This window comes from Curcuma longa, chromosome 10 (genome assembly GCF_044706935.1).
Source record: "Curcuma longa cultivar G26 ecotype Majalengka, Jawa Barat chromosome 10, ITB_CL_G26_1.1, whole genome shotgun sequence".
Taxonomy (NCBI): domain Eukaryota; kingdom Viridiplantae; phylum Streptophyta; class Magnoliopsida; order Zingiberales; family Zingiberaceae; genus Curcuma; species Curcuma longa.
Window position 1 is genome coordinate 7,569,591 of NC_133870.1, and position 16,946 is coordinate 7,586,536.

At 35.4% G+C, this 16,946-nt stretch overlaps 2 protein-coding genes across 2 annotated transcripts; both read right to left on the bottom strand.

The window, feature by feature from the left end:
* Positions 1-683: 683 nt before the first annotated feature.
* Positions 684-1,547, bottom strand: LOC141836260 (dormancy-associated protein homolog 3-like). Its single transcript, XM_074723700.1, has 3 exons — positions 1,200-1,547; positions 1,009-1,114; positions 684-877 (listed from the first exon to the last, which is right to left on the bottom strand). Exons 1-3 carry the CDS (start codon positions 1,444-1,446, stop codon positions 850-852), a joined length of 381 nt encoding a protein of 126 aa, XP_074579801.1. The 5' UTR covers positions 1,447-1,547; the 3' UTR covers positions 684-849.
* Positions 1,548-4,032: 2,485 nt separating this feature from the next.
* Positions 4,033-16,088, bottom strand: LOC141836605 (conserved oligomeric Golgi complex subunit 3). Its single transcript, XM_074724107.1, has 25 exons — positions 15,980-16,088; positions 15,773-15,856; positions 15,530-15,637; positions 14,549-14,593; positions 14,384-14,458; positions 14,125-14,220; positions 13,047-13,124; positions 11,492-11,577; positions 11,320-11,386; positions 11,156-11,218; positions 10,976-11,077; positions 10,703-10,804; positions 10,532-10,624; positions 10,335-10,423; positions 9,686-9,905; positions 8,552-8,635; positions 7,982-8,098; positions 7,855-7,887; positions 7,137-7,223; positions 6,963-7,025; positions 5,944-6,060; positions 5,202-5,294; positions 4,705-4,830; positions 4,536-4,636; positions 4,033-4,229 (listed from the first exon to the last, which is right to left on the bottom strand). Exons 1-25 carry the CDS (start codon positions 16,067-16,069, stop codon positions 4,100-4,102), a joined length of 2,349 nt encoding a protein of 782 aa, XP_074580208.1. The 5' UTR covers positions 16,070-16,088; the 3' UTR covers positions 4,033-4,099.
* Positions 16,089-16,946: the final 858 nt, after the last annotated feature.

The following is a 16,946-nucleotide window of genomic DNA, read 5'->3' on the forward strand; positions in this document are numbered from 1 at the left end:
GAGCACAAAACCGGACGTAGGAGAAGCAGGTTCTGCAAGTGAGACACTTGGCGAACTCTCTCACACTTTTGTCTAAAGGCCAATTTAAGGATCACAAAGTTGCTGAGATAAATAAAAGACGGAGATGCGGTGCTCCTTGCATGGATGATTCATGGAGTCGCCATCAGCTTCCCCGAACGGCACCAATGTCCTGACCGCTCCGGCGCCGACGCCGCCAATCGCCCATACCTTCGCCACCACGTTGGAAATTATAGAAGATGAAGACATTACTAAAGCTCTTATTATTATTATTGTAATCTTTCTACCACCACTCCTTTTTAAATGTCAGGGAACAAACAAGAACCACTTGAAATTGAGAGGAAATCTTCATGCTTCACGAAAATCCACAGAAATCCAAAGATCTCTCTTTCTTTTTATGCTTTTTCCTTCAAATCTTCTGCTGTCATAGCTTATCATGGTCAAGGTCAAGTTTGCCCATGTCGATTACTTCGATCATGCGTCTCCATTGAATGCTATTCCTACCACCTCACCAGTGATGTCATCTTCATAAATTAACAATAATATTCACAGCGACTGCCAGATCGAAGCAGTACTGGATTGGACACAAAGCTGTTTCTTTTTCTTATTCTTGTTCATTGTTTTTACTTTTTGCAAGGATTCAAGAACAGGTTTTAAGTCAGATCTTCGATCAAAGAGCACAAATATTTTTTTTTCTCACATAAAACTCTAATATAGCATACACTGAATAATTCCCATGAACCATACAAGGAGACATCTCGACAACAGTTTTGAATAATCTCCATCAAACACCTAAAACTCTGCAGATTCTTCGATTTCTCTAGTTTTTCTTCATCTGTCCAAAGCGCTAATCACCACCCTGCTCGATCATGGATCAGCTTTCAGCAAGCGTAAAAATTTGGAACAAAAAATTGCAATTTTTTGTTTTAAAAATTTGTTTTTTCCCCTTTTTGGAGAAAGAGAAGAAGGGAAAGGAAGAACAGGACGAACCAGTCATAGACAGTGGGCTTCCTCGGCTCTACGGCGTCGGATCCCCCGCCCTCCGCCGGCGCCGACTTCCTCCGGAGCCTCTTCCAGTCCCCCCTCGGCGTCGAAGCTGCAGAAGCAAAGAAAAACAAACGTTCAAAACCGATCTCGCTGAGGTTCCGCGACGCTAGCTATCCTACGGGCGGCGGTCTCACCAGAAGCAGGGGAGTCAGGGGGACTGCGAGGGGAGGAGGCGGCCGACGGCGACGAGGGGCCGCCGATCCGGAGGATCGTGATGCTCCTCGTTACCTGGAGGGCAGCGGGAGGCGCCGACGCCGTCGAGGAGGAGGAGGAGGAGGAGGAAGAAGGCGAAAAGGAGGAGGACTTGCGGAGCCTCCCGAGGCCGGAGTCCGGCGGAGGCCCGGCGACGGTGTCGTCCCACAGATGGCGGAGAATTCCCATCCGCCACTCAATTATTAGTGTTATTATTCGTGTTACGATCAGGTAGCGCCCGTCATAAACAGCGTAACGGCCCGTTACATCAAATGGACGGACACATCGAAGGCTTCCCTTGAAGCTGCGGGGGCGTGGGCATTTATAGGGGGAAGTGAGCGGAGGAAAACAAATGGCCATGAACTTGTTGAAAATTTCAAGTATGCCATCGGATAATTCATACGCATTATTGTTCAATTATGAGATTTTTCTAAACACTTGCCTCCACAAGGAAAGGCGTAAATCATATGGTCCCACGACAATAAAGTTGTCAAACGAGCCAACATATGATGAGACAGATTAACCCATGATGGATCCATCATATGGCAGGATAGAACGGGCTAATCCATCAACTTGGTGGGTTGAAAAATCTCCAATCCAACTCAACTCAAGGCGGGCCGCGGGTTAGACGGGCCAATCCACGGGCCTGTTAAAAAATAAAAATATATTAAAAATATTAAGTTTAAATTATAATTTAAATTGATTAAGTTGAAAGTTTTAAGTTTGAATTATAATTTTTAAGCTTGAATTATAATTTAAATAGATCAAACCCACTAATTCATTAAGTTTACTACTTTAATTTTAAAATTTAAAATAAATAAATAAACTTTCTCAACCCGCGGGCCAATCCAAGTCCGCCGCGGGCCAACTCACGGGTCGCGAGCCTAGGCAGACCAATCCATCTCAACCCATCTTAAAATGGGTTGATAAAATTTCAACCAAATCCGTCTAAATTACTTGGCATGGTGGGCTAATCCGACGAGCCTAATCCAACTTGACGGCCATACACGACAATGACAAATTCATATAATTTCCAAATACATAAATAATATTATTCAATCCACGTCACACTATTCATCATCACTTTGTTCTAACAAAGCTATTTTATTGTAAAAGTAAATTATTTGGATTGACTTATTCCAATTTTCTTGGCGGACTCGGATTAATTTTTATTCGGTTGAATTAGAAATTTTTTAATAATAAATTTTTAATGGACGATCCGTCTTATGGTTCTAATTATTTTATGATAAATAAATGATACAGTTAAAATTTTGAATATTATATCTGTCTGTCATTTTAGAATGGGTAAACAATGAAAGGAAATGGAGGGACAAAAATGGGCACTACAATTTGTGTGGTGTCAGTGATGAGAAGAGGGGAATGAGTGAATTATTGATCAATACAAATGACCAAAATCTATCACTGTCTTTGATAGCTGCGCTTTCCACACCAGAGACTAAGCCAAGGATTAGGAATCAGTTGCTGTCATTAAGGAGGCCAGTGATAAGAAGTTGTTGTGGGGGATTATGCGGAGTCGTTGGAATGATGAATTTTACTTTTTATTAAAGAGAGATTATGTCACATATTTGAGGGTGTAGTTGAGATAAATTTTTTTTTTATGATTTAGGACTTAATGCTTATTTAAAAATAGTACTATCAACAAGATCAATCATGATGAGATGAGCCGATCTATAAAAAATTCAACGTATGTCTAAGCAGAACAAACCAGCCCACTATCTAGTAAGTTGTAGATTAGATGGATCAATCTATAAACTCATCAAAAATTTTATATATATTAAAATTTTTAAATTTAAATTACAGATTAAATGAGTCAAACTCACAAAATCATATTAAATTTTCTATTTTAATTTTAAATTTTGAAGAAAAAAATTCTCAATCCGTCAATCAATCCAAATCCACCAGGAGTCAACTTTGTGAGTTGTGGACCCAAACGAATCAACTCACTTGAATCCATTTTAAAATGAATTGATAAAATTTCAATCCAATTCAATTAAATTATTCGATAGAATGGACTAAGACGGACCTAATATCTACTCGAAAGTAACTGGTTTGTTGGTGTGACTCCTTATTTGAAACTGACCAAGCAATAGTATGGGCAAATCAAGAACCTAATAATTGTTTTATCAGTGATAAGTCTCATGGATAAGGAAAACATAGGTGCATTCCATGGATCAAAATATAATTGTTACATTTATGAATTATATAACACATATAGGTAGATCCCCATATAATTAACCTTAATTGAGCCTACTTATGACCAATTGAATTTTTTTTTAATCTCTAGGCCCCTTACTTGCTAACTTGATAGATGGACACTATTAAAAATCTAATATCAAATACCATGAATTATAGCATTCAAAATGCAACATTATGATTCAGAATAAGAGATTCTTCAATGGCTTCAGTTATATTGAAGAACATATCCTCAATTTCCTTTTAAGCAAAAAGGAACTCCTTTTTCCTACAAAGAATTTAACCAAAGGCCTTCACATATGCTTTTACAAGATGTGCTAAGTAAGCACATGATAAAATGCTACCAAGTTTCATTTAATAGTGGTAAAACCAACGAATTCATTAGAAGAATCATATCTCATAACAAAAGTTGATCTAACACAAGAACATTCATGTATGCTTGAACGGCTTAAAAAATTTCATATATTCCCTTGCAGTAGTTTCCTGCATCACTCGATCATGCAATGGAATTGGAACCTCACCTCAGAATCGGATTCGTTCGATCATATAATGTGCATCACCAAAATCTCAAATGAAGTTATTTTAGTACTCATTAAATTTACAGGTGTTTGTGAAACCATTGATGAACTTAAAGAAGACTGTCGAGTTGAGCTTGCAGATCTTGTATTGCGACCATCCCGAGACTTTCAATTTCTTCGGCCAGATATTCAGATTTTATCAGTGTCTGCAGCTGCAAATGAGCTTCAACTATATTTGTCCTGCAACGAAGAACTATGAAATTAGTAGTTCATTTGACTAACAATCAAGTGCAACAAGTTACAACCCTATGTTTAGTCAAATCACAAATCCATTTTTTTTTACCTAAAGTCATTTTTGATAACAGCAGAACAATTTTTCATCAACAAAATAAGAGTAAAAAAGAACTGCACGCAGGCATCTTAGAAACTTTGAAACGAACTACAATAGTTTTTATTTTATTTTGATTTTAATCGACCAACAGAGTAAAAAAAAGCTAGGAAAACTTTTGAGTTTTTGATTTGTAGAAATCAGTTGAGTCAACTCACTTGATGGGTTTAAATAGAATCATTCTAGTTGATGGGTTTTGCAGATATAGCTTCATTTTTGTCATTACTTGAGGCAAGTCTTTCTGAATGGCAGTTGCAACCTGTCCGTGCCAACATACTAATTAGCACGATGCAAAACTATCAATTTGCCTTTTATATTGGAGCATACCTTCTGAACTAACTCGGCAACTTTGTCAGGAGTAGCGAATGCTTGACTCTTAAGGGGTTTTGCTAGAACAGGATCCAACTTCTGCCCTTGATTTCCCGAGGATATTGCAACTTTCACTGCAGTGACCTAGGAAAGAGAGATTTTATCACAGTAATTTGAATCTAATTAGATTGATCATCTTTGAGTTATTATACTTCACAGAGTAAAATGTCACAGCAATCATGATGAGAAAATTTGCAGCCAACCAAACTGTATGAAATTTGCCATTTTATGGAATGCAGGAAGCAGTTAAATCAAGCAACTTACGAAATATAAGCAAGTTTTGCAACCATCATGTTAGTATCAAGCATTCATGTGCTATATGTATTTTATTCACGTCGATCAAAAATCCGTAGGGGATTGTTCTGCTTATGATGAAGAAAAGCGGCACTGCATATATGTTGATCACAAACCACATAATCTAACTGGTGTGCGTAAAAATGAGAAGAGTGTAATACCTTTGCAACAAATGACAGCATGGGATCTACCACTAACTTTGTAGTAGACATTATAAATTCTTCACAAGTAGCTTTAAGGCTTTTCTCGAGTTCCTGTAATCAAAGAAACTCAATCCAAATGTAGAACTGTGGCAGCAGCAAATTTCATTTAAAAACAAGCTCAGAAAAATAAAAAAGATCGAGAACAATGATACTAAATTATTACAAAATGTTGTGGGTTTGCATGTTTCAATTGGCGATGTCGCAAGAGAAACAAGAGTATAGGAGAACCAAGAGCTCTATTGATTTTTGATGAATGTAACAATGAAAAGGGGCCTTGTATTAGAGGCCTTAGAATTGGATGATCCAGTAAGACTCAATTTTTATAAACCATATATAGTAAGTTTAAAATTAGAAATGTTTTAGACTATTTTCATTTTGACTAAAAACTTTTAATTTTGGCATCATCACTCTTGTGATCTTCAATGGTTGTCCCTGCATTGATCAAACATTTCCTGGTAGTCCAATGAAATTTGACCAAGGGAGAACACACTGACAATGTTCGGCTAGTGTGCCAGTATAGGTTGATCAAATTCCTTAACTGCTATAACTGTAAGTGTGCTGATTAATTTATAATTTTGGTTTCACATGCTTTGCCTGAAATTGAAATAGCAGTTATAATCCACACAAATTACAAAAAGGTGGAAGATGTATGGGACCCTGAATTTTATCAAACAATAAAATTCTAAAATCTGAATAGCACCTTCTTTGCATCTATCTGACTCTCAAGCACCCGAGGTGAGAATGTTCTAGCTAAGGAAGATGACATCGACCAATCAAATAGTGAGGACTGACCTCTGAGAATCCTCCTTAGATGCTCCTGGAAAATCCAGTAAAATATAAGTTCGTTTCAAAATGAAGTTACACCAAACTTTTTGCATTACTGTAGTATCATCTTGAATCATGAAGCATTATTCATTAAGGAATGAAAAATTATAAAGAAAATCAACATTGCTAGATAACATAGAGAAGTAACACCATCTTTGTTTTATTTATCATCATGTACGTTTGAATGACAAAATCATAAAGTTAACACAAAAGTTTAGCAGTTATTAATGAAGACTGTTGTTAAGAAATTAAGCACCATAACAAGAAAAGACATGAACAAGCTTTGGTCTGTTAAAAGGAATAGAATTCTGATTTGTGTTAGATTAATGATTCAACAGCAATCAAGCTTGGTGATGTTTGTTGCACCAACATGGGCACAAACTCACAAAGAGGAAGACTCTCACATAGAGAAGGCATTACATATACGTTTAGATTTAACCCTATGAAAACTAGAAAATAAATAACCAAATTCGGAAACACAATAATGAATTGATTTACCTAAATAAAAGATAAACGAACCACAAAAAGACTATCTACTAAACAAATTGAATTATTTTCAAACTGAAATTGAATTCAAAATTCAACCATGAAAACAAAGCATTCCTTGCCCAGAGAGAGACAGTCTCCATGTCCATATGGACATACAAAAACCTTCGTATCTTTTAGTGGTGTCGTGATAGAAAATTGATATAGAGTGGATAGCTGATTGTGGTCTTTCTAGTGTAGACATGACAACAAACTAAGCTTTAAACCATCCTACAGGAACTACAAATTAGTCATTTTCTACTTTCTTGCAGTATATTAGCAAAAGGAACAGAGTAATATTCCAAGAATAAGATTGTGATCATAGTAGAAACTATCAAAGAGACAAATAAGTGTTCATCTAGCACTAACCAATAAATGAGAAAAATCCAGCTCCTTGTGAGTTACAGAAAACTCAATGTCAAACGGTGCTATCTGCAATGTGACAGGGAGGATTAAGAAGAATGAGATCCCTTTTTTGCTTCAATAAGTCAAAATGGTTTTTTTGTTCATGATAGTTAAGTGAGGAAAGAAGAAATAACTTGCCTGTTCCCGCAAGATAAGGAGGTGCTTGATAAGAAAAAGTTGCCCATCCATTGTGGATGACCTCTTTGATACCAATTTGCTAGCATTCTGAGCAAAGTGGCTGAATGAGACATTTATTTCAAACAATGAAAAGACACCAAGAAATAGCATTTTCGATGAAATTTTCTCTTTTACATGGACACACAGATGTTATTCTTCAGCTAAAACACTTAAACATATGGCGTTTATGACCAAACTCTTTTTCCATTGTTATCATCATCACAATCAATCTTGTTAATCCCAAATGTTTGTGAATTGTGATTGGCTTTATTAATCTTACCCCATCATTGAAGTTTATGCCTTTCAAAATTTGGGCACATATTCTTCTATTATTCATATTTCAACAGATCTATTTTCATAATGAGCAATGATACACTACATGAAAAATGTAGTATGAAACTTAACATGACACACTCCATGCAGTGGGTCCCACATTCATGCAGTGGGGCCCACATCCATACAGTTGGGTGTGTCATGTTGAGTTTCATGTTACATTATTCATGTAGCGCATCATTTTTCTTTCATAATTTCCCTTTGGATATAGCCATATAGGACTGTCACTTGGGCAAGGTTCTTGTTTGTATTTTAATTTGTGCCACCATAGCATTAGTAACCTAGGAGGACAAGGATATGAATCAGATCTCCTACGCATCATGTTGCTGAAAATGAGTAAACAAACCTGAATAGATATGGAACAAAACTCCACAGCTTCCTGAATTTTTTTTTAAAAAAGTTTAGACATATTTACCAATAGAATATTTCATTAAAGGCAAATTTGTAAGGAAAAACAGCAAGTTTCATTTTACCTGAGCTAGACCAGTAAATACAAGGGGCTCCAAGCAATGGTATAACTTTGAGAGGCATGACACTGTTTTTTCCAGTGGCTGATAGCAAATCTTGAAAACATCTGAGTTATCGTCAACCTTAAATTAAATTAAGCCAAAGTTATTAAGAAGATTAAAATAAGAAAAAAATAGACATATTAATTAATACTTAATAGGACAAACAGGTAGCTATATATATAATAATTAATAGTTAGATACTTAATAAGGTAAAAATAACTAGCTCAAACAAAAGTGACTAAAATATTTGTGATGAAGCACTAATCCTTTACTATACAAGATCTGAACAGGCTTCTTATACCAGAATATAAATTATTGCATGAGAACCATCTAAAGAAAAACTACTTGGTGCATATAAAAGTTAACCAGAAACAAGCATGCAAATAACAAATATAATAAGCTTATGCATGATGAGCCTATCCGAACAGATTCCACCTTTTGCATGCACGTACAGGACATAATATTAAGGAAGAAAAACAAAAGTGAAAATCTTTGTATTTGGAATGCAGAAAATACATATGAGAGGATACATACATTAGAATTTGAAGTTGTACCAACAGATTGCTCTAGTTTTGCAGGGTAATCAAGTTCATCGGTAGAAGGACGGTAATTAGCAATCTGCCAATAGTTAATATTGATCTCATTAATTAATCATCAGCACCAAAAAACAAATAGATAGAAGGCAACTAATTAGTGACTCATTAGCTATTTAGCTTAAGTATTTCAAAAGTATTCACATACTATCTATTGGCACCTTAAAAGTTTTAATCAAAATTATAAGATGATATGTTCTATAATGTAATAAGACTCTGTTAAAACCTTAAATTGAAGATGGATTTCAACAATTATAGTTAAAATAACTGTAGCTTCAAAGAAATTGGCATGAGGTATTGCTAAACAATATTATCCCTACGGGAACTGCATACGGAGCATCTTGAAAAAAAAAAGGATAAAGGTTATGATTTCATATATCAAAACACAAAGGTAAAGGTTCTTTACATGAAAGTCCCTTCTTTTGGCTTAATCATATCTAGCTCCTATACTGTTGATATTGAAACTCAATACTTTGCATTTTCCATCAAGAGGTATCAAATTACCTTGCAAGAATGGTATCATAAACTTAGCCTATTCGTGCTTATTCCATGTGACATTTTATTTTTAAGATTATGATATTAGTAAGGAAATTATATTCTTAAGTTCCTTGACCGAATACAACCTTAGCTAGCTTAGCTCAACCATAACCCCAGAATAGTCACCTAAAAGTGGACAGACCACCTGCTATTTATTTACATGGATACAACTGATCCACTTGTAAACCATGACATTCTATTCCTCTACCAAGATTAGAATCTAGGCAATCAACAACCTATATGTAACAACAGATTTGGGACTTTTTTATGGAGCTGTTAAGGTGGAAATTTGATAGATTTTAATAAATCAACTGCAAAATAATAACAGAACCATCACACCCATAGCACATTAAAATTGCTCAATCTTGCATAACACTTTTTTTTTTTCAAAATTCATTACTAATGGCATCAATAGAAAAGGCATTCAAAATTATTCAGTCAAACTAAGAATTTATAGGTAGCAGTTTCAAACAATTTGCAATTTCACAAAAATGTTGCAAAAATGCAGTGGTAGAGAAGTCAGTTTTGGCAAGCATACCTCCTCACGTATATATGTTCTAGCACAAAATGTCAATCTTTCATGAATATCTGCTAGTATCCTTTCTAATGTCGGGCGTAATCCTGCAAGTGACTCACCACGTCTACTGAGCTGCTCTCCTAGAACTTCAACTTTCAGAATATCGACAAGTTCACAAAGTGAATCAAGATTTGCTTCATGTATCAGTTTAGGTCTCAGTGTATCATACAGATAAGTGGACCTGGGAGTTAATAAAAATAACTCATTCAAAAATAATAATGGAATTAATAAAATAGAGTAAAGATATACTTGAGACAATGTGACATCTATTAAAGGGAATGCAAAAATGAGGAGATTTAATCTACTTCAATCAAATATGAAAAGTTAGATACTGCAGATGCATAGCAAAGTATTAGGCCTGAGAATAAAGTGTCCAATTTTTGTGAAACCATATAACACTAAACCCTAGAAAAAACAATAGATTAAGATTAGTCTGTTTCTAGAAGACACATTGTACTTAAAGCATTGATGTATGTTCATTTCTAATGAAAAATCCAAAAATCCTTGTTATGTAAACTTCCTGAATCTAAAATGACATTTGCTACACTATTAGTTGCAAAGAACTTGCCAAAATAAGAAGGCAGAATTTTTTCTATAAGAATTGACTTACAAAGGATTTATTAAAGGAGACAAACTCGAGACATCAGCCGAAGATGATGCAAAGAAATGTTCAAAGAGTTGGTGCTCAAGCTGACAAACCTTTAAGAAAATTCACCCATAAGAAAATTCAGTTGTGCTGCACCAATAGTCTGTGTACTAAAATTTGAATCCTAATGAAGATTTTGATTAGAATGAAATAAAATTCACCTGCATTAAGTATGCACATCCAGACCTAGTCAACGATGGCAACTTTTCTTTCTTTGAGAACTCTGAGATTCGTTGTTGCACGATACCTTTCACCTGAAAAGACAAATGCAAAAAGAATGTTAAAAATGACTAAGTATAACTGAACATATTAGAGTAGAACCATGAACTCACCAAGGAAAGCCTCTGCTCACAGTATAGTTTGTGGCATTCTTTAAGAATTTGGGTGTACTCTTTCCTAGTTCGACTCTCAATTTCAGCTAGGATGGGTTTCATCTGCAAATGTTGAATCCAAATTACATCATATTTAACAGTAGATCAACCACATGTATTTCTAATAAAATTGTAAGCTATCCAATCCTTGGCACATATTCAGGTTACTCAGGACATAATTTTCCTAAACTAAATAAACAGAAGTTTCTTTAACAAAGCTTTGATTGTTTATACCTCACTAGCTGCTGCTTTGAAGCGAACATAAATAATTGATGCTTCAACGCCCTCTGAAACAGTTGTTCTACTTGAACCACTATCACGTATAGCAGCTTGAACCTGCAGCAGAGAAACTATGTTTCAGATGGTTGTGTGAAATTTGATTGATAAAAAAAATTCTTCAGATGTTTCATTCACCTGGGAAGAAGCACCTTTTAGAACAGAAAGCACATGAGAACGAATCATGCCTAATGCTCTTGACTGTAAAAGGATATCAGAAATTGTTCATTTTAAAACCATAATGATAGTGAAATTATGGTGAACTGAGGCATTCACACTAAATGAAAACTAGTGACATGCACCTGAAGTTGTTGAAATTTGACCAAGTAAACACCAGATTCCGCATACTGAGGATTGCTCTCAACAAATCTAGTTTGCAGCATCACATGTGCAACAACAACATTTGCAGTTGTCAAACAATGGGAAAATTACTTTTGTAATGAAATTGCAACATCTTAAGTGAAAATCACTCACGAAATGCATTCATCAAGGCGTTTTAGTAAAGGAAGAAACTCTCCGCTACTGATACTCATATTTGGAGAATAGAAACTGGAAGAAACCTACAAAAGACACAGGACTCTGCATATCACTAAAAACACTATATCAACTCCAAAACATTTAAATTAGCAATTTATTGGCGATGAATTAAGTAAAATTACTTCCAAATAGATGGTAAAGCTTTAAAGGTGGATTGTGGTGGTAAATACATAAGACAATTCAAGAATAGCATATAAAATACAAGTCAAACGAGCAACAAGAACTCATTTATGTGAGATTCACGTTCAACCTTATCAAGGGTGCATCTAGATACAAACCATGATTTAGTCGTTTATCTAAACAAAATTCTTTATCAACTAATAAAGAAAAATGAAAGTATATTAAACAAAAGATTAAATCTCATTAAAGTAGGCCACTAACAACATAAATATCAGTTAGCACCTTAGCAGTTGAAGCCACTAGGCAATACAATTTTTCATCCGATAAAGACCAATGAAAAACTATAAACAATAAAGCTTCTACAATATGGTGCCTATAAATTTTAGATTAATGTAGCTATTCTATCATGTTAATCTTATATTTTTGCTGCCCAGTTGCTTCTAAAAATTAGAAAGAGCTTGATATTGGGCATTAAATTTGATAAAAGTGAGAAAAATGAAACAGATAGAAAAGCTAAACAAACAACACAAGGAATAACAGTAAGACAATGCATTCATCAAAAACATTATTAGAAGAGATGATGATACATTCATGAAAAATTTTATTGTAGTGTATGACTACCTATGAAGGGGAGTCTTAGTGCAATAGTAAAATTGTTACCCTGTGACCTAGAGGTCATAAGTTCGAATTTCGAAAATAATCTCTTGCAAATCAAGGTAAGGCCCGGATCCTCCATTGGCGGGAGCTTTGTGCAGCGGGCTGCTCTTTTTTTAGTATATGACTACCTATGCTACAAAAGTACAAGTCATCTTTGACTAAGAACTAGGTCTTGATAACAGTTTTCATTGAATCTGTGAACAACTACTTTCTGGGCATATCCGTAGCTTCTTAAGAATCATTTCTAACCGTCCTAGGCTAGAAAATTTTTACTTTTTACTTCTTGTTTAAAAATTTATATTTTATAATGTTTAAATAGAATTCTTTATTAGCTTGAACAACTCTGACAAAAGCCATCAATGCTGGCAGGGTGTCAATAAATACAACAATCTAGCACTTTATATTTGTTGTTTGTTTTTCACCTTATAGACTCTCTATACTTGAGCCTAAATCTTACACCTAATAGACTAAGCTGACTCAACCATTACAGGCACATAAACCACAAGGATGCCTTGATTTTTAACTAACAATAATAGAGAAACAAATAAATATCTTGTCATTGCCTCATGATCTTAATGCTGCCTAGTTTCTGTTCCTACATTTATAAGGAAAGAGTTCATTTAATATAATATAATTCATCGAGACAGAAAATAAGAATATAAGAATGTGCTAATCAATCAAATAAGTACTTAACAAAATTACTATCAAACCTTACATTCTCCAATTCATCAAAGTACTTGAGCTTACTTCGAAGTGCATCTGCAAACTCAATCAGTCTTTGTTTTTCTATCAACTATAAATCATAGGGAAAAAATGAATATAAGAATTCATATATACTGGATAGTCATTGATTCATATTTAATTTTACAGAACCCCCAGGCAACACAAATAACATAAAACTCAAGCAGGAGAACCTAAACTAAATTAATTGTGGTCGAAAAGCAACAACAAATCTCAACCTTCAGTATTGGAGCTCATGAGCAAATAAAAAAGAGTGCACAGGATGGAGAAAAGTGAGAACGCTAAAAAGGAAGCTACATATCACCCCTTCATTTCAAAATATTGAATCAAGTCAAAGGAACAGTCTATTTCTTGCCACACAATATTTGTGATGATAACATATTGAAAGCCTTTTTGTTACAAAGCCCATCAAGAACATGACACCACATCCCTCCCCTGCTGTGTATCCTAGGGAACTCAAAGCCACTGGCCAAAAATCAGCAAAGCAAGCTTAAGATGTCATTTTCTCAAGTAAATTAATATAGGGCAAGAGTTTGCGATCTCAAAATTCAAATACGAGGATATCATAGCATATTAGCATCTGAATTTTTCTCTGTAGACTTGGCATCTTCCTGAGTTGGTGAATAACCTTAGCCTGAAAACATGTCAGTCACACTCAAAAGAAGTGGGTACAGAAAGTTTTATTCACAAGAGAAAGTTCACTCTCAAATTTTAAATATGATACTGCAGTACATTCATGATAGAGATATTCAAATTATTAAAGAAATAGTTCATTTCCAACACGATTGTCACATGCTCCCTTGACAGGTTGATGCATTCCTTCATTAAAATCCATTCACTAAAAACTTTATGGAAGTGCTTCTACTAACTATAAGGTAATATGCACAAACTTTAGTACTGAAATGACTGTGCAAGGTATTCCATTAAGACCTAGACACTTGAGAATTATCTAAACTAGGAAAGTGACAATAAAGCATATCGCACGAAGTGTTACAATCAGATAGTAACAGCTATCCAAGGAAAACTAGAAAAGTTTAGGTTGGAACACATACAAGACGATCACATGCATCATGCAAAGTTTTTGTCTTTGTGGCAACAGTCTGGTGAAGCAACTGAAGTTCATTGAACAAATTAAGGGTCTCATCCACCTGAAAAGTTAGGCAAACCAGCAACAGTTTATATACATCATGCTAAACAGATGTAAACTAGTAGTGGCTATATATTTGTTCCCAACCAGAAGCGAGAAACTTGCTTCCATTATTGTTGTGGGAAAATAGACACTCATAAGACCACATATCCAAACAATCTTACCTGCTGAAGAATTCCATCACATATCTGAACACGTTCCACCAGTGTATTCACGTAGAGACGATACTTTTCCTCTGTCTAAAATTAAATTAAAATATCCATCATTTTGTTTCCATATGCAAACCCATCTAATTTTAGTCAACTGAAAAGAAATTGGTATTTATCAACCTCTGATTTCATAGCTGATTCAAGATCTGAAAACCATTTGTAGAACTACAAGGAAATGATGATAAGGCGTTAGCAAAAATTCTTTGAAAGCAAAACAAATTCTAGAATAACTGACAGCTTTGTGAAAAGCAAAGGGTGTAGAGAGGGAAGGTGATCCTTGGCAGCATAATAATGTTGCTTCAATTCCGTCTAATAAACAAGATCAATGAAATAGAATAAAAAATAAGATAGCTCAAATCATTTCTTTTCTATTCTGTTCATTTCAACTATTTAAATTCCCTTCTATTTACTCCCTCCAAATAGAAGTGGATGGTATATTTATGACAATAGTCCATTTTAAACATTGAAATTGTAAGAGAGGAATGTGTGTATTTCAATCTGCAATGTTTCAATTTTCATGAAAAAAGAACATTTACCATGGATTGAGAATTGCCTTTTCTAGCTTTATTGTTGCTCAAGCACAAAAAACTAACTCCTGCTACATCTTCACTTTGATATCCAAATCCAAACTTGAGTCAGTAGATAGAACTAGATGGTGGCACACGCTTGCTGTCATTCTTATCATGGTTATAGAATGCCAATAACAACTATAACTCTATGAGTGCAATTCTGCACCTTAATAAAAACATTAGTATGATCATCCATAATGTGCTACTTGGACGATTTCCTATATAAATTTCAATTGAGGAACTTAAATTCCTAAAACGGTGAAATAGATATTTGATCAGCCAATACTGCTTTCTGTTTTTTCAATTTGAGTTGCAAAGGACATTTAAATAAATGCAATAGCATGAAAATCCCCTGTCATAAAGGAAGAAGTCTAGATTTTTTTAGAAAGCGGAAAAAGTTTAGTTGACTTGCTAAACAATTAACTTCTTAACAGACAGGTGTTAGCATATGAGTGCACCAACAAGGGCATCATATACTATTTTATGTTTCTAATGTATAACTTCACACCCAAACGAGGAGTAGAAGAAAAACCTGATGAGTATTGACTAAGACGACATCTATCGCCCCAGAATCCTCCAAAGTTAAAACATTAGGAGAAGCTACTGAATCACTACCCTTTGCTGGAACCTGCTCCTGAGACTACAGCAAATAAACTAGTATCAGCAGCAAATAATTTAGTCAAAGAAGATTTTTCTTACAACGAATCAAGTACCAAAAAATTAAACAGCAATTGAAAACCCATACGTAAAATAAAAAATCATTGCAACAACTCACCAAATTAGGAGGGAAGGGCCTCTCCGCGACAGCATTGGACAGCGCCAAGATCGCAGCTTTCTGTTGCTCCGTCAAGGGAGCGTTCTGCAGGGGAAAGATGCAGATAAAACAAACATCAATATCACGTACTCCTAGCCGACTGGATCTGATGCCAAACACACAGATCCACCACGAAGACCTGAGGACTTGCCAGGGATGGCGGATTACCTGCTCCCAAGTGGAAGCGAAGTTGTAGCCCTTGGATACGGCCCCGGATTTCGGAAGAGGGTTCGCGGTCGCCGACGCCGTGGCCGCCATGAGAGAAGAGGAGAGCAGATGCCGGAGAACTGAGAGGCGACGAAGCCATACAATGGATCCGACTATAAATGAAATCGGATCCTTAGCGAAAACCGAACCTGACCCGAACCCGGTTTACTCCAAAACATACTCACTAACAAAATTTATGAAAAAAAATGAATAAATTTATATATCAACAATAATCTCAAAATAATCATGGAAAAATCAGAAGAAAAAAAAATGGAAAATATCCACATGGTGATATTCTCTGGCCAAGAACAAGCATTGAACCCCCCAACCTTTTTCTCTTGCTCCCAATGGAAGAACCTTAAATAACAAACTTCAAAAGCTTCTGGGAACTAGTCAATTTCTTTCTGAATTGAGCACAAAAAACATGTCAATTTCCTCCATTGGCTGTCCTGGTACAAGTATTTTGTTCATCACTCAACACAGCAATGCCTCTGTGGAGTGAAAAGCAGGCACCTGTCTATTTTCTTATCAATTGTTTAGATCTTCACATGATATAAATGAGGGTTAAGGCTTTCATTGTTGATCTACACCATGGCACTTCCATTCTCTCACACTGGCATCACCATTCCAAGAAGCCAAATTGGGATGAGCAGGAGCAGGGATTGCTTGTGCCACAGCAGCAGAAAACTTACTGAAGCATCAGTTTCATTCTGCAAGTTTAATGGCAGTATCAAGGTATGATTTACTTTCCTCTGTGAGTTTTTTATCGTGCTGAAGGATTTGACATCTGTATTTAGGTCTATGAGGATCGAGATAATGGAGTGGTGTGCTTCAGAAATGAGAAAGGAGAAATTGTTTGTGAAGGACTGGATGAAGGACCGCGGTTCAATCGACCAGCTTCATCAGAAAAAGGATCACTTGGAAGATC